The sequence below is a fragment of the Ostrea edulis genome, chromosome 4 (assembly GCF_947568905.1).
Source record: "Ostrea edulis chromosome 4, xbOstEdul1.1, whole genome shotgun sequence".
Taxonomy (NCBI): Eukaryota; Metazoa; Mollusca; class Bivalvia; order Ostreida; family Ostreidae; genus Ostrea; species Ostrea edulis.
In genome coordinates, this window is record NC_079167.1 from 8,896,069 (window position 1) to 8,914,735 (window position 18,667).

Genomic DNA, 18,667 nt, shown 5'->3' on the forward strand with positions numbered 1-18,667 from the left:
GACCTCCGTTTTTAAGGTAATCTAACTTCTAAATGCGTTAGGCGAAAGAACAATCACTACCTATGTTTACGTCTTAGGTTTGACGCGGCCATGACTCGAACTCACGACCTCCCAGATACAATTGATTGATTGATTGATGTTTTGAAGAGAGAACTGAGATACAATGTACCTGGGAAGAGACCACCGACCTTCCGAAAGTAAACTTTCTCACTTACCGGCGTGAGCGGGATTCAAACTCGCGCCGACAGAGGTGAAAAGCCGTGTGATTTTGAGCGCGATGCTCTAACCACTCGGCCACGGAGGCCCTCCCAGTTACAAGGTGAACGCTCTACTACTGAGATATTTAGAAAGGGGAATAAAATCATTTGATCAATAGCCTGATCAATATATAATCAATAAAATCAATGAGATTGGTGGTAGGACATGATTATTTTAATATGTGCACAAGGACTCTGAATAACTAAAACCAATAATAAATCAATGAAATAATAGCAACTCTGAACAACTAAAACCAATAATAAATCAATGAAATGATAACTAAAACCAATAATAAATCAATGAAATGATAGCAATTCTGAATAACTAAAACCAATAACAAATCAATGAAATGATAACTAAAACCAATAATAAATCAATGAAATAATAGCAACTCTGAACAACTAAAACCAATAATAAATCAATGAAATGATAACTAAAACCAATAATAAATCAATGAAATGATAGCAACTCTGAATAACTAAAACCAATAATAAATCAATGAAATGATAACTAAAACCAATAATAAATCAATGAAATGATAGCAATTCTGAATAACTAAAACCAATAATAAATCAATGAAATGATAACTAAAACCAATAATAAATCAATGAAATAATAGCAACTCTGAATAACTAAAACCAATAATAAATCAATGAAATGATAACTAAAACCAATAATAAATCAATGAAATGATAGCAATTCTGAATAACTAAAACCAATAACAAATCAATGAAATGATAACTAAAACCAATAATAAATCAATGAAATAATAGCAACTCTGAACAACTAAAACCAATAATAAATCAATGAAATGATAACTAAAACCAATAATAAATCAATGAAATGATAGCAACTCTGAATAACTAAAACCAATAATAAATCAATGAAATGATAACTAAAACCAATAATAAATCAATGAAATGATAGCAATTCTGAATAACTAAAACCAATAATAAATCAATGAAATGATAACTAAAACCAATAATAAATCAATGAAATAATAGCAACTCTGAATAACTAAAACCAATAATAAATCAATGAAATGATAGCAATTCTGAAAATAAAATCATATTTTGTTGATGCTAAACATTTTTAGAGGCAAAATCTGAGGCCCGGCCAACTTTTGAGACCAGGCCAAAATTGTGGTTGAAATCAAATTATAGGCCAAATTTGAGTCCAGGCCAGTTTATATAATATGCCGACATACCGTCGTTATATTTTATCGGCGTGATAAATGTATTTTGATTGGTACTGACTAAAACCCGGTCTCGGTCCCGGTCTTCGGTCTCGGTCCCGTGACTAAAACCCGGTCTTCGGTCCCGGTCTCAGATTTTTTTATTCGATAAAAACAGAATACATCAGAATATTTTAGCCCCAATTTCTCGTTAATTTAGATATGACATATCATGCCTGCATTCTGATAGTTGATTGATAATATTATTGTCGTCTTTCGTAAAACTCGTGAAAACTCCGGGACCGGTGGGACCGAGAAGTAAAAACAGTGCTAAAAGCCGGTCCCGGTCTCGATGTTTTTTATTTTTCTAAATAGCCGCTTTAATCTACTTTTTTATGAGAAAAAGATAAGAGTGTTATATTCAATGACATTCCTTTGTATGCACATGTATGTTTCTGATTTATTGTATGTTTGTGTTTTATTCCAATTTTCCTTTTTAATGTCAAAATCGAACTCAACTACGTGATTTTTCTCTCCCAAATGAACGCGTTACAATACATTTTCATAAAAAGATAAGGGTGTGGAAGAGAAATGATATATATGTAATTATCCTGGTGTATTTGTTTGTAATTTACTGTTGGATGTAGTATTTACAAAGTCTTTTTTATATTTCATTTAGGTCAAACACCTGACCACACGATTGATAAAATTTTCAAATTCAATGTTGGTGTATTCCGAACCGGGTCTCTGTATATGTACATGTATTCTCTCTCTCTCTCTCTCTCTCTCTCTCTCTCTCTCTCTCTCTCTCTCATTTACGAGTGTATCGTGAGAATCGCATTAATTTGTTAAATTATGATGTTATATTAGTTGTTTTAATCAGGGAAGAAAAGCCTCTATGTAAATATTAGAATAATACGTGCAAGATATGAGTCCAGAATGTACGATGTATGAAGTACTTTAAAAAATTATGTTCATTAGTGAAATGAAAAAAAAACCCCAAATATTGTTCTTAAATTTTATTATGATTATTGAAACATGATGAATAATTGTTGTTGATAGCGAAACAAAATTAATGTGCACTCTAGTCAACAACCCCTCCCCCGCCCCTTTCCAGAAAGATTCTGAATACAAGAATGATGCTTTTGAAAAGCAAATGTTATACCCCCGTAATCGGATATTCGGGGCGCATTTATATAGTTTTTGGTCCATCCGTCTGTTTGTCAGCAAAAACTTGAACCTTCGGCATAACTTTTGAATGCATGTTGATAGGGTTTTCATATTTCACATGTGTACTCCTTGTGACAAGACCTTTCTTTACATGCAATTCTTCACTTTTCAAATTTGACCTACTTTTGAAAATCTTTAGCTTTAGTCATAACTCTTGAATGATTAGTAAAAATACACGAGGGTATAAAATGCTTCACGCAGGGATACTTTTCATGAAGCGCTAACAGTAGGCCTATTTGTATTTTCAAAACTGAAATTTATTTCTTAAATAAATTTACATGTATGTCTTGCATATTTATAAATGTAGATTTCAATGTTTGTAAATTTATCAGTTTATGTCAAATTTATGCACATTGAAATATAAGATATTTCGAGAATAGGAAACCAACAGTTTTTGTGCAGCATAATTAATACATATATGTTTGCACATATACGTATATAACTATTCACAATAAATATAGTTACCACATAATATTACAGTAAAACATACCATAGAGTATTTGAAGATCATCTAAAGTCAGAGGGTATCTTCTGTATAAGTATACAGAATCTGAGAATTTTTGGTGAGCATGTGCTCTATGTATGACACACTTTTATAGATACTATAAATATATTAGGTGGACCTTTTTAAAAGCATTGTATCTAAAAGAACCACAACTGAAAAAAAGAAAGAAAACTAAGTATATAATAAGAAAGGAAAAAATATTTTATAGTTATTATTTATTGGTTATATACAACGAAGAGATCGGGTTCGGAATACCAAACATGAATCTTTGAAAACTGATTTTGACAGGAATAGAAGAAATAAAATAAATGAACAAATAAACTAACTGTAAATTACAAACAAATACACCAGGATAAGTACATATATATTATCTTCCTTCTACATCCTTATCTTCTAATGAAAAGGTAGTGTAACGCGATCATTTGGGACAAAATGTCACGTACATGTACATGTAGTTGAGTTCGATTCTGACATAAATACATGTATAAACAATATTGGAATAAAAAACCTATACACACAATAAATATATGTATACAAAGGGATGCCATTGAGTATCACGTCCTTATATTTTTTATGAAAAGGTAGATTAAAGCGGCTATTGAGGAAAAATGTCGAGACCGGGACCGGCTTTTAGCACTGTTTTTATTTCTCGGTCCCACCGGTCCCGGAGTTTTCACATATTATTTTACAAAAGAAGAAAATAATATGATCAATTTACTATCAGAATGCAGGCATGATATGTCATACCTAAGTTATTGAGAAATGGGGCTCAAATATCCTGATATATTCTGTTTTTATTGAATAAAAGTATCTGGGACCGGGACCGAAGACCGGGTTTTAGTCACGGGACCGAGACCGAAGACCGGGACCGAGACCGGGTTTTAGTCAGTACCGTTTTGATTGGTTCGATACGCAGTTTGTTTTTGTCTCCTGGAGGTGTTAGATCTGTCCCTTTAGGTATGCCGTTTTAATTACTTATTTATAGATACAGTAAACCTTGCATGATATCCAGAGGTTGTCCACAGGGAACTTATCCATGAAATATTCAATTTGGTAATCCCTCCTATTTCATACTCACTTTCCGATTCAGCTGTATGAAAAATTAACACTTGCATTCGCTCATTCATTTCATAGATATATGTACACTGTATATACACTTGCATGCGTCCTGTATACACATTCATAATACATCCGTTCCAATATATCATGCTTGGATACGGAATAACTATGATGCAAAACGAGGATTATTTGTCTGAACGAATTGTTCGCTATCAATCCAATTAAAGTTTCACCTGCTTACTTTTGAAACTGTTGACGTTAAAATTTTGTCATTTCAAGCAGTTTTATGTATTTTCATTATGTTGTTTGATAATAAAAAAAAAGTATGATTTTCTGATTTCATTCTGTTTATGTATAGCTGACATCTTAATGGGGATTAATACAGTTTTCCTACTTTGAATTATTAATATTGAATATTGATAAGTCCCGAGAGAGTGGAGCTACTGTGTTTGTTGAATGCATAAACAAAAACGCAGAAACAGTGTACCGGTAAGTATTGAGTATAATGTATTTAAACGTCGGAACTTTTTTTAATGTTAAAAAATCACAGTTTACACAAAGAATCCTTCGAAATCTTATTACTAACTAGATACTGGTGAATGTAAATATTCCTTGCTAGTAATTGGATATTTTTGATTCATTAGTTTCAGATCATTTATAGTTCTAGTAATGATTAGGTCTCATGCGTTCTCCATCATGCAAGGCAATCAGCACCCCCCGGCTTACCAATAAATTAAAAAAGCTGAGTAAATACTCCTCACTGGTATCGTTCTGGAATAAAGAAGTTCTGCACAATTTAATATCTCAATCAAAAATACCCCTTAAAAATACGCTAATAACAACAATGATCGAGAAGATGTTTTTTTTTTTTCAATATATCGAGTTATAAAGATGCAGCCCATTTATAACATTACAGATGCACTTAAACTAGGGCTGTCCTGGTACAACGGGGCACATACAAAAAGATCAGGTTACATTTCATTTTTGGACGTCACACTCTATACATTACAAAATTACGGACAAATCATGTGACCTTGGCGTATAAAGAAACGAACATGTTACTTGGGAAATCCTTTACTAAAGTGTGAGAGGTTAATTCATTGTAATTGATGTATAATCACTCTCTACTCCAAATCTATAGTTCAGATTCCCCAGCAACCTTGACCTTGTCCAAATACTTTGAGCCAGAATCGACACACCCTCTTGTGATAAGCAACCTCTTATGTAACATGTGCGAAGATTTTGAAACTTTTCTCATGCAGTACATTAATATGTTTCCCTAGACCTCTGCGACTGTAACCCTCGGTTCTGAAATTTATGAATCCGAAACTAATTGATCATGGTATTTAATCAACTTCGGATATGTACGTTGTGCTTACTCACCTCCCCTTTTCACACTTATCTCAGTCAAGCCGAAAGCCTACATCAAAGGGGAGGCCAATTTTATTTATATGTGGTAACTTTCACAGGGGCCTGAGAGAAGAGTTCGGTTATACAATCTGTTTCGTTACGGTAGGTTTCGTTTCGGTCGGTTTCGTTTCGTTAGATTTCGTTTCGCACTTACAGGTACTCTGACGAATCCTGCATAGATTTTATTTTGCAATGTTACATTCAATCAGCTCTGCCTCAGGTACAGCAATTGACCTAAATATTTCGAATGGTTAACTTATTTGATTTTTATTGGGGTGTACTTGTAAGCTTACAAGGCCGCCAATCAAAGTGTATGATGTTCAAGAAAAAAGATATGTTTTATATGATTGACTGTTTAAACGTTTGAAATAGTTTTGTACCGGTTTTTATGAATTTGGATATGCATCTGTTATTGCGCAAGTTGTTTTTTTTTTTTTTTTTTTTTTTTTTTTTTTAAAAGAGCTAACTAGCATTCCTTGCTCTTATCACATTATCCAGCTACTGTTGCAGAAAGATGCACGTGCATCACTAAAAACGTTTCTGCCTACTGTCTAAACCCTAGTCTAACGTTCGAATTGGACGGACATGCGAAGATTTCCAGTGCAGAACTTTGTCCTTTTATATAACTCGACCAAAAGTAACTGTTGGAAAAAGGTTATTTACTTTTTATATGCAACTCTAAGAAAGGCGTTAGATTGTATGTTCGTATTAACAGACAAACAATCAAATTGGCAAATTACATACAAATGAAAATATTTTTGACCAATTACAAATCTAGTCGTGTGAGGTGGTGGAGTGGTGGGGGCATAGAGTCCGGCATGGAAACAATAAGAATCTTTTTACCGTTGACGTCGTGATATTGGTGAGTATTGGTGTTGCTAAAGTCCCCGCGCCACTAGTTCCTGTAGCTCTGTTCGCATGATCCAGCTCCATAATCCAGATGGGAACAATATCCAGACAGATAAACAGAAACGTCCCAAGAGAAACCCTGGAAAATGAACTCTTTGTACAGGCAAAATGCAAAATAATAATGTTGACATGCGATTTATTTATGTCGATATGCCGTATATTTAAGTAGACATGCGATTTAATCATGTCAACATGTGAGATGATTATGTTGACGTGTGACTTATTAATATTCATGTCGACATGCGAGTTGATTAAATTCGAACATGCAACATTCTTATATTGACATGCGAGTTATTATATGGACATACGAATTATAAGTCGTAAGTCGACATAATTATGTCTAAATCATTATTCTTGCATGTTGGCATAAAGAAGTCTCATGTCCAAATAAATAAGTCACATGTTGACGCTAAGATAAATAACTCGCATGTTGACACATGTAGGCTATATGTTGCATGTCGGCATAAGTAAGTTGCATGTCTATATAATTATACCGTACATGTCAACATGATTAAATACTGATAAAAAGAAAAAGATGAATAAAAAAGAAACCCATATGGAGCGCCAAATTAACATAAACTCAAATAATTAAAGATATCTTCAATTATTTGAAGATATCATCAATTCAATTATTGCTCTCTTTAATTGAATTAATGCGCGCATTAAATCGATTATTGCTCTCATCTATCAAATGAATTAATGCGCGCTTCAATTCAATTATTGCTCTCATCAATTGAATTAATGCGCGCATTTATTGAATTAATGAGAGCAATAATAGATTTGATGCACGCATTCATTCAATTATTGCTCTCTTCAATTCAATGGATGAGAGCGTCAATTTAGTAGAAATATTGCTCGCAATAATTAATTTAGAGCTCGGCATAAATAATTTGAAGATATCTTAAAATCATTTACAATGCTTTTGTATAAGGAATTAATGCGCGCATCAACTCTTTTAAAGAGAGCAACAATTCAATTAAGGAGATCATTAAGTCAATTGTGGATATGTTGAATTTAAGATATCTTTATTTATATAGTTGCTCTCTCTAAAAGAATTATTGCCCTCTTCAAATGAATTAAAGATATCATTAATTCAATTGAAGAGAGCAATAATTGAATTAATGCACGCATTAAATCAAGTGTTGCTCTCATCAAATGAATTAATGTGCGCATCAATTCAATCATTGCTCTCATCAATTGATTTAATGCGCGCATTATTTCAATTATTGCTCTCTTCAATTGAATTGTAGCGCGCATCAATTCAATTGTTGATATCAATAATTCATTTGAAGAGATCATTAATTCAATTAAAGCGCGCATCAATTCAGCTGAAGAATTAATGCTATCATCAATTCAATTAATGCGCGCAATAATTCAGAATTGAAGATATCATTAATTATTTGAGGAGATCTTTAATTAAATTATTGCGCGCATCAAATGAATTGATGATATCTTCAAATGACTGAAGAAATCTTCAGTTATTTGAGTTTATGTTAATTTGGCGCTCCATAAACCCATAGTAACAATTTTTCACTGAACCTTTCATACAAATTTGTTTTGGTCTAAGATGAATCGCCTTAATTGTTACATCTAAAGGTAATGTTTATGTGTTTTCATAAAATCTTGAAATTCTGTTTCTGTAATGCTCAATTGTTGTAAGTTCCTAGTGCACGTGATTCAGGCACCAGTAATTTATCAAATGCACGGGTTCTCGAGATTTTATTAATCTCCTCAACTGAATTAAAGCGCGCATCAATTCAATTATTGATATCATCAATTCATTTCAAGAGAGCAACAATTCATTTATAGCGCTCATCAATTCGGCAGAATAATGAATGCTATCGATTTGAACCCTATCGAACATGCATGGGACGAACTAGCTGCATTAATGTAGCCCTCTCCCGATTTTTTTTTTATTCTGACTCCCCCCCCCCCCCCAAATCGGGAGAGGGCTACATTATTGCAGCTAGGGACGAACAGGATAAGCGCATCAGCCCAAAACAACTGCAGCCTCAGACTCTGCAACAACTGGCCCAAGATCTTATTTAGAATTGATCAACATTGCTATAGACAGCTTTTAAAGACTTAGCTGCGTCCATGGGAAGGCGTTGTAGGCAGTCATTGGTGCTCGTAAAAGGGGGTGGGTGGATATTGAACTCGAACGATCTTGGACTGTTAATGAGTAATTTTCCTTTGTGTTTGTGATATTTTGATTATTAACCACGCAATTGCATAGTTTTTGTGTTATGCTTAAACATTTTAAAATTGATATGAAATTGTACTCAGCGTTTCTTTTTCTTTTTTATCAGTATCTGTTGCATCATGCTGGCGTCAGTTACTGACAAAACATTGGTAAATGTAAATACATCAAACAACATGTAATAATCTCGTAATATTTTAAACTAGATGTAAATGGATTTCTCTAGGAACACGAAGCAAAGCAATTAAAAGACTACGAAATGATTACGTTCTTGACAGAGGAGAAGACGTTTTAAATATCAACCATAAGCCCTTGAACTCATTCAGCTTCTTTGCCTGTGAGACCTACTTGATGTGAACTGAATAAACTGACAATTCTAGTACGAGATAATGCACTTAAGCAATATGTTCATCAGCAGACGATTAAACTAAGATGCCTTTGGACCTGAACGCCTACCCGAGTCACGATAGGATTTCCGAATTATTTTATTTCATAAATATTGTCATGATTTTTTTTTTTTTTAAATGTACTTCAGTCCTAAAGGACTGGAGTGGTTCTCTCCGTGAAAGTTCTGGACTTGCGCATTCGTGGCAATGATAGCATAAAGAGATTAACGTACACACACTGCTAGACATTACCAGCGCTAGTAAATACAGGGTCAAATCTGGAGCCATCCCATTCACAATCAAGGACCTAGAGCATTCGAGCCAATCAAGAATAGGAGCCTTGGAATCAGGTCAACCAAGACTTACGAAGGACCTCGGTTCTTCTTAGCTCAGCCTCCCGAGTTCTACTCCCAAGTACTTGGCAAAAGTGGGTGGGTGGTCACCTCTGTTTTAGATATCCATCTGAACTCGTCATTCAGGCGGATTCAATTTGAAATTCGAACCAAGGACCTCAGTCGCAGAGCGATGACTACCGACAGTTCAAAAAAAAAAAAAAAAAAAAAAAATAAAAAAAATACTATACTTATTCCTTCCTCGTATGAAGGGGGGGGGTTAGATTATTGGTTTTTTTTAAACCAAGATCCTTGCTGGTGTTGTCTCTGTACGCTAGTGGAATATAGAACAGCTACTGAGAATTAATGTTTTCTGGAGAAAGTTGAAAAACAAGTACATGTATATAATTCAATGATCTGTGGCTCATGTGAGCCAAAATTATGCAGATGTTTTGAACGGACTTCTAAAAATGTATTTTCATTGTTTTTCTGGTATAGATTTTTTTGTTCCACTATGAATGAACCTCCGGAAATTTGACATACATCAACGACTTTAAAACGGACTAGTATTCCTCTCAACTTACCACTTATGCTCCATGCCTTGTCTGCAATAGACAGCGTGAAATCCCTCTAAAAACACCAGTACAAAGCCCACGGAGTGGATCCAAAATTTTGATTCACTTAGAATAGCCGATACTCTGGATATGGCCAGCAGGCAATGTAGAAGAAACAATAGGCGAACGCCTATAGCCTTGACCAAAGTGAGTCGTCTGGTTCGCATTTTATCAGGTTCCAATTGAGATGGAGCGTTTTAAGTGTAGAACTTTGCGATGGTATTATAGAATTACATTACGCGATTATACATCAGCTAACGACCAGAGAGATATTTTTTCTATACTTGAATGATTATATTGATTTCAATTACTTCTGAATTCGTCTTTGTAAGTATTCCGTATAGTAATATCCAATTAAAATAAATATTCTGTGATGCCTTCTATCAACATTCGTTGTCGGTCTGAATTACAGTGACTGGGGAAATGACAAAAATAAAACACATGAATATAATATCTTATTAAGCTCTTCCGTTCAACATGTTTGCGCAAATATCAAATGAAATGCTGATGTTTTATATCATAAAGCAACGCTTGGTCGCAACTTCAGAAATATTAATTACCTGCGGAATATGACTACATTTTTACGGTTGAACAGCCTTTTTTAAAGATCAAATCAGTGAGGGAAAAAAAGGAAGAAGAAAAATTGCAAGTTGCAATATCGTCTATGACTATGCTTGTACAGCGTTACTAAGTATACACGTATGTACAGTATAGATAAGATAAGATAAGATAAGTTTATTCCAATTTTAGGCCCAGAGGGCATAACAGTAAGACAGTTTATAAAGAAGGAAATTCAAAAAAGAAAGAAAGTTTACAACATTAACTACAGGTTACATAGACTGCAAACTGCATGTGGATGCAGCATGTTGGGGAAACAAGTACATATATATATGAATGGCTAATCATGTATATACACAAGTAAATGGACTGTATCAGTATTATACCAACATATGAATAATAAAACTATAATGATTTTTGCAGTTTTAAAGCATCACTTCTTTTTCTGAAAGTTTGCACTAAATATTCACTCAATTTGACAATTACTGGTTTGTCTTCATTAATCATCAACCAAGTAAATTTGTCCTTATTTGTTAGATAGATAAAATTTTTGTTGAGCTTGTATATACCATTAAAAACATATTTTTCTCTTCAACATAGAATGGACAATCAGTAAGGAAATGAAATTCATCTTCTACACAATTAAGGTTACACAATTCACATATTCTTTTGTTTCTTTCTAAAGAAATCTTCTGGCCAGAATTGGTTTTTGTAAATTCATATCGTCCTCTTTCAATTCGAAGGTCATGTGCACTAATTCGAAATCTACATAGAGTTTTTCTTAATTCTAGGGATTCTAAAAATATATAACTTTCCATAGTAAAGTTTTCTTTATACGAAAAATATGTTGTGAGTTTTCCTGATTTCTGACCCTCTTCACGTCGTTTTGACCAGTAAAGTAAAAATTGTTTCCGTACCTGATTCTTCATTTGTTTTTTGAAAAATGAGAATTTGAGATTTTTACAATTGGGTACCAAAATGCCCATTTTTTCCCTTAAAATAAATAATGTTTTTGTATCAACAATTTATATTATATGAATTCAGATTGATATTCTCTGTATAAGCACTGTATAACAGGGATGATTCTGGGCAATTCTCAAGTCTATGCCAATATAGTAAAATACTTTGGATTATAGAGCAGAACATGGATATCTACACAATTCAGAGATTATTGCAATATTAGTACTTCTTTTACTGGCACCCAGTAGATGTTTACAAAACTTAATATTCAGGTTTTCTACCTCCCAATTTTTTAAAGATATCATATAAATCTCTGTCTTTTTCCAGCATGCGTGCTGAAAGTGCGCCCCCCCCCCCCCCCCCCTATCTCGCAGCCATACAAGGCGATGGGTTTTACCATATGGTCAAAAAGATGCAAAAATGTTTTAATTGGTGGATCGATAGATTCGATGTCTTTATAAAGTTTGAATGAGGCCTTAAGAGCTTTATTGTATAGATCAGATTTTGCTTCCTTGAATGAACCACAGGAGGATAATATTACTCCTAGATATTTATATTTGTTAGTACATTCAATACATATGTTACCGAACACAAAATTTTCTTTAATTAGGTGTCCGCATTTATTAAAAATGACTACTTTTGTCTTATTGGTATTAATTTCTAAGCACCAATCGTTGCAATATTTTTCAAGTAAGTTTAGTTTGTTTTGTAGTCCATTTTGGTTTTCTGAAAGCAGTACAAGATCGTCCGCATATAGAAGAGAGGTGATTTTCTTTCCAGAAAGATTGACAGAGCCAATGGTTTCTTCATCCGGTAATTTAGAAAAATCGTTCAAAAATATTTTTAAAATATTTGGGCTTAAGACATCACCTTGTCGGACTCCTATCTCTGGTGTATATGGAAGGGTTAACTTGTTCCCTACTTTTATGAAAATATTGTTGTGCCTATACATACTACATAATATGTTGTAGAATAAACCATTGATATTTAATTGTAGGAGTTTTAGTTTAATGCCTTCATGAATGACGGTATCAAATGCCTTGTGAAAGTCTACAAAACATGCATAGAGTCGTTTATTGCCAGTGTTAATGTATTTGTCAATTAAACATTTAACTACAAATAAATGGTCTGATGTCCTGGATTTTTTTGAAAATCCTATTTGACTCTCGTGTATTATTTTGTTTTCAGTTAAGAATGTATCAAGCCTGCCGTTTAAAATGATATTAAAAAGTTTCGCTATGCAGTTAGTTATAGTTACTCCTCTATAGTTTTGGGGGAGCTTTGGATTGTCCGATTTAAAGATGGGTGTTGTATAACCTTCTAACCATTTTTCTGGATAGATTCCTGATGTTAAGACCATATTGAATAGTTTTGAGATACAAGGATTTATATATATTTGAGCTGCTTTTATCATTTCATTTGAGATGTTGTCTAAACCAGGACTTTTACCCGACTTTAAAGTAGATATGGCCTTTTGAATTTCAGACAAAGATATCTTGAAATCCAATTTGCTAATGACTTACAGGTCTGGCTGTTTTTTAGTTTATTAATTCCGACTTCTATAGTCTTAACTCTGTCCTTGTAATGATCTGGTAATTTAGACAGAGAAGTAAAATAGTCAAACCATGTATCCCCATCAATACACTTCTCTAAATTGTCTTTTTTCCCTTCATTTTCACGAAGCGATTTGACTAATTTCCAATATTCTTTAGGATTAGTTTCATTCATTTGATCTAGTTTATCTCGAATACCCTGCCTGAATTCTCGCTTTTTACGTTTCCGCAGCTTGGCATATTCCTTATTTAATTCGAAAAAGGAACCTCGTAAGTAAGGGTTATTGGGAAATCTTGAAAGTAATGTTGCGTTCTCAAATAAGTATTTTCTCTTTTTTGTAAGGTCGGAACCAAGCCATTTTTGATTGGTTGTGTTTCTATGTTGTGTTTTTCTTTGTAAAGATAGTTTAGCTACTTTGTTTAGGATTTTGTGAATGTCATTGGTGGCCTTGTTTATTACTTTGTTCATTATACTCTATCAGTGTGTTTAAATAAAGCTTTATATCATTCTGGACGGTTGGATGCATGAAAAAATTCTGAAAGTTTCCTACAGATAAACTATCCTAATTGTATCGTTTGGGCATCTCCTGCACGTTGTCACATGTATACACCCTTTTAAATGATGATAACAGTTTCATTGAGATTTTACAATGGCAGTCAGATAAAGGTAAAAAATCAGATACATGTACATACAAGACATCTTCTAACAACTGTTCAGATACAATGAAGTTGTCTACCACACTGGAACCAGCATAATTATGACATGTAAATTTCCCATATATATCACCAAATGTTCTACCGTTGGCTATTCTAAGCTTGTTTGCAATACATAATTCTAATAATTCTTTCCCTCTACTATCTAAAGTCTTATCTCTACTGTGTCTTTCCCCAACTGCTACATCCACATCATAGGCATCGTCATTAACTGGAATGTGTGAGGCAGAGTCCCCTTTTATATAGTCTAACTCCATACCTGTTCTTGCATTAAGATCACCTGTTAATATTATATCACCTAAGTTTCCATATTTGTTTATTATGTCTTGTTCTATCTGCTCAAGTATATCAGTGTTGTTGTTTTTTTTTATTGAAACTTGAAGTTTTGGGGGATATATATGCTAAACATAAATAAATATCCTTATTAAAATGAAAAAAACTCCTTTTTTAGTTTTATCCATTGATATTCTGTGCTCGTATTTGGTAATATTGCTATGCCTTTTCTAACACCTCTCTTCATTAAGATTCCTAATCCACCAAAAAATCTATGGTTTAATGATTTTCCCCTACAAATTGGGTAATACAAAAAATCTGTGATTTCAATACGAGTATCATATCCGATATGTATGGAGCGCCAAATTAACATAAACTCAAATAATTGAAGATATCTTCAATTATTTGAAGATATCATCAATTCATTTGATGCGCGCAACAATTGAATTAAAGATCTCTTCAAATAATTAATGATATCTTCAATTCTGAATTATTGCGCGCATTAATTGAATTGATGATAGCATTAATTCTTCAAATGAATTGATGCGCGCTTCAATTGAATTAATGATCTCTTCAAATGAATTAATGATATCAACAATTGAATTGATGCGCGCTACAATTCAATTGAAGAGAGCAATAATTGATATAATGCGCGCATTAAATCAATTGATGAGAGCAATAATTGAATTGATGCGCGCATTAATTCATTTGATGAGAGCAATAATTGATTTAATGCGCGCATTAATTCAATTATTGCTCTCTTCAATTGAATTAATGATATCTTTAATTCATTTGAAGAGAGCAATAATTCTTTTAGAGAGAGCAACTATATAATTAAAGATATCTTCAATTCAACATATCCACAATTGAATTAATGATATCTTTAATTGAATTGTTGCTCTCTTTAAAAGAATTGATGCGCTCATTAATTCCTTATACAAAAGCATTGTAAATGATTTAAAGATATCTTCAATTGAATTAAAGAGATCATCAAATTATTTAAACCGAGCTCTAAATTAATTATTGAGAGCAATATTTCTACTAAATTGATGCTCTCATCAAATGAATTGAAGAGAGCAATAATTGAATTAATGCTCGCATCAAATCTATTATTGCTCTCATTAATTGAATTAATGCGCGCATCAATTGAATTGAAGAGAGCAATAATTGAATTAATGTGCACATTAAATCAATTATTGCTCTCATTAATTCAATTGATGCGCGCATTAATTCAATTGATGAGAGCAATAATTGAATTGAAGCGCGCATTAATTCATTTGATGAGAGCAATAATTGATTTAATGCGCGCATTAATTCAATTAAAGAGAGCAATAATTGAATTGATGATATCTTCAAATAATTGAAGATATCTTCAATTATTTGAGTTTATGTTAATTTGGCGCTCCATATATAATATGTCCCTATACGTAAAACTTTAAATCACTATTGTGGCCAAAACTGGTGGACATGGCATGGCCCCTGCATTCTCCTTTTTTGGGTAAAAGGTTCATGAGATTTTTTATGTTAATTTGGCGCTCCATAGATATGGGTTTCAGTTAGTAAGACTATGTCGTGATTGTTCACTTGATCAGTGAATAGTTTCTCTGTTGATTTATTTATATAGTCTGAGATCATGCCTCCCACATTCCAGGTACAAATGTTCGAGCACGTTTCTATTCTACTCATTATAGAGTTTTGTGCAATTGTTGTTCAAAACGTTAGGATAAAAGAAAAAATGATGAAAAACGATATGAAAAAATATTGATAACAATAAATGGAAATTTAAATCTTATTGACTAGATAAATTTGTGTATTCGCTCTGCTGCACTAACATATATGTTATACAAACAAAACACACTTTTCTAGCTCTGTTAAAATTTTTACTTAGTATGTCATTTCATTCGTCTATTAAAGTACTGTCAGTTAATGTACTTCCCGTTAATGCAGATTTTCTCAAAGTTTGCTATTTTTAAGATAATGATTAAAAATGATAGCAAGTTAACAGTTCATTACAATCAATACTTTCACCTAACAGAATATTTCCCCGCATAATTTTGGCTCGACGAAGGTTATATGGAAGAAAAAAAAAAAAAAAAAGGAAAAAAAACCCTCAGACAACTGCATTTATTAAGGTTTTCATGAAACGTGTATTTAGTTATGTGAACAAGAAAAAAAATATTTTAAATAAAACTAAAAGTATACACATACATATCGCATCATATTGTATCTATAAATGTTTCCGCGAATTAATCGGTGTTTTATCTTAATCTAATTAAATTTCCCGGTACTATGAAGTGATAGAAAAGCGCCATCCCGGGTTACTGAAGTCGTGTTTTATTACAACATAATAAATCCCGGATGTTGAATTATATATATGTATGAATCTTTGAAAACGAATTCGGATTTTATAATCCGCTTGTCTACATCCAATGTTGATTCTCAAATGAGTGGCAAGCAAGCCTCTTATAAATCTGTTTCCTCAAAATAATCAAGAGATCCATGGGCCATAACACTAACCCGAGTCAACCTGGCCCTGTTCTTCAGATTTAAAACTTAACCCAACTTGAATCCACACATTATAGAGATGCCTTATATTCCCCTATAGTCATGTGGAATTATATCCCGGGTTCTAGCCTCACCCTAACCCCTTGTTCTATATATTTAAGAAAAAAGAGATTTTAAATTTTTCCATTAACACATTCTCATGCAAAACTTTGAATCTGAATGGTAGCCCAAACCTACCTCCAGGGATTTGCAGAAACTTGACTCTGCACTACAAGAGGATGCCCGAACATTGTTTGCCCCACGGTCATAATTAGAAGAAACTCGACTCCCGTGGACGCTTGCATATAAATATCACTTATCAAGGTCCTGTTGCTCTTGAGATTTTAAAGATTTTTTTCCTTCCTTATCCCCATGCAAAACAATGATCCCCATTTGTGGCCCCACCATAACCCAGGATCCATGATTTGAACATTCTTCAAGGAAACTTTCACACAAGTTTGGTCTTTTCTGGCCCCATGGTTCTTGAGAAGATTCTATAATATGCCATCATATTTTTACTATATCTTTATTATTTCGCCTTTGAAAAGGGTATGGCTTCATTATTGAAGAATTCTATATCTCCTAATTACCCAAGCATGCTTTACGAAAAGTTTGGTTGAAAATGGCTCGGTGGTCCTGGAGAAGTATAAAATATGTGTAAAGTTCAAAGATGAAGAGAAAGATGGACAGACACCAGACCCACTAAACACTACAATCATGATTTGAGCAAACTTGAATCTACATTACCTGAGGGTTGAGATGAGATCTTTTCCTTTATATCCACATTTCAAACCTTTGATTCCCTATTGTCCCCCCCCCTCCCCCCGTGGAGCATGATTTGAACAATTCAGAATATACATTATTTAAGGAAGTGCTTTTACAGAAGTTTTGTCTTTTCTGGTCTAGCGGTTCTTGAGGGGATTTTTAAAGATGCCACCAAATTTTCACTATTTCTTAATTATCTCCCCTTTAAAACGGTGTGACCCTTCATTTGAACAATTCTGAATACCCTTTCCCCAATGATGTTTTATGGTAAATTTGGTTAAAATTGGTCCAGTGGTTCTGGAGAAGAAGTAAGAAATGTGTAAAGTTTACAGACCAATGATGGAAAACAAGTGATCAGAAAAGTTTACTTGAGCTTATAGCTCAGGTGAGCAAAAAATGTTTTGTGTCAAGCAAGTCATATCCTAAAAGAAAACAAATATGAATAATGGTCACTATGTAATACTATACATCAAAAATACTGCACTACATTGCAATAATCATCTTATTAACGATAATTACTGTATCTTTCAAACGGAATCTTATTACATGTATTTCTCTATGAGAGTCAATCATTGATGAATACAGTGGGTTGGTGTGGAAGTTTTAACTGTACATTGTAGACCATGGAAATCAGGCGTTGTCCACCTGGCCATTACAGTTCCATATTAATTTTTTTTTACAAAAATCTGTGTCTCTGAAACAAAATTCTAAAGCAAAAGTTTAAAAAAAAAAAAAAAAAAAAATTAAAAAAGAGGAAAAAAAAATTAGAAATTCAAGTGCAAGAAAATTTCATTTTTTCAAGAATGCAGTTTCTCCACTATTCCATTAGACATGCAAATCGGACGGAGGAAGTGGGGGCTGGATTGGACACACCCTTAGGAAGCCACCTTCCAGCACCACACGCCAGGCCCTGACATGGAACCCGCAGGGTAAGAGAAAGAGGGGACGTCCAAGAAACACCTGGAGGCGTGACTCAGAGGCAGAATTAAAGGTGCAGGACATGACCTGGCATGACGCAGCAAAAGCAGCCCAGAATCGAGTTCATTGGAGGACTGTTGTTGATGGCCTATGTTCCTCACGGAATGACAGGCCTAAGTAAGTAAGTTTCTCCACAATTACTGGAAAACTCACTTTAACAATTACACTATCATATAAGTATATTCAATCAATGTAAATGTTCCACAGTGACAAGTCTAACTCATTCTATTAGACTATGTTCCTAA

General features: G+C 33.4%; 1 protein-coding gene across 1 annotated transcript; it reads right to left on the reverse strand.

Moving 5' to 3' along the window:
* Positions 1 to 4,889: 4,889 nt before the first annotated feature.
* On the reverse strand, positions 4,890 to 10,501 carry LOC125672452 (transmembrane protein 26-like). Its single transcript, XM_056161126.1, has 3 exons — positions 10,048 to 10,501; positions 6,480 to 6,624; positions 4,890 to 4,997 (listed from the first exon to the last, which is right to left on the reverse strand). Exons 1-3 carry the CDS (start codon positions 10,242 to 10,244, stop codon positions 4,890 to 4,892), a joined length of 450 nt encoding a protein of 149 aa, XP_056017101.1. The 5' UTR covers positions 10,245 to 10,501.
* Between the last annotated feature and the right edge of the window lie 8,166 nt (positions 10,502 to 18,667).

Bases quoted from the DNA above. Each gene is read 5' to 3' on its own strand.
- LOC125672452 (XM_056161126.1), bottom strand. From the start codon at position 10,244: ATGCGAACCAGACGACTCACTTTGGTCAAGGCTATAGGCGTTCGCCTA. The intron at 6,625-10,047 runs GTAAGTTGAGAG...TTCATTTTCCAG, and splicing joins CAAGGCATGGAGCATAAGTG to GGTTTCTCTTGGGACGTTTC. The intron at 4,998-6,479 runs GTAAAAAGATTC...TCTTTATTCCAG, and splicing joins CCAATATCACGACGTCAACG to AACGATACCAGTGAGGAGTA.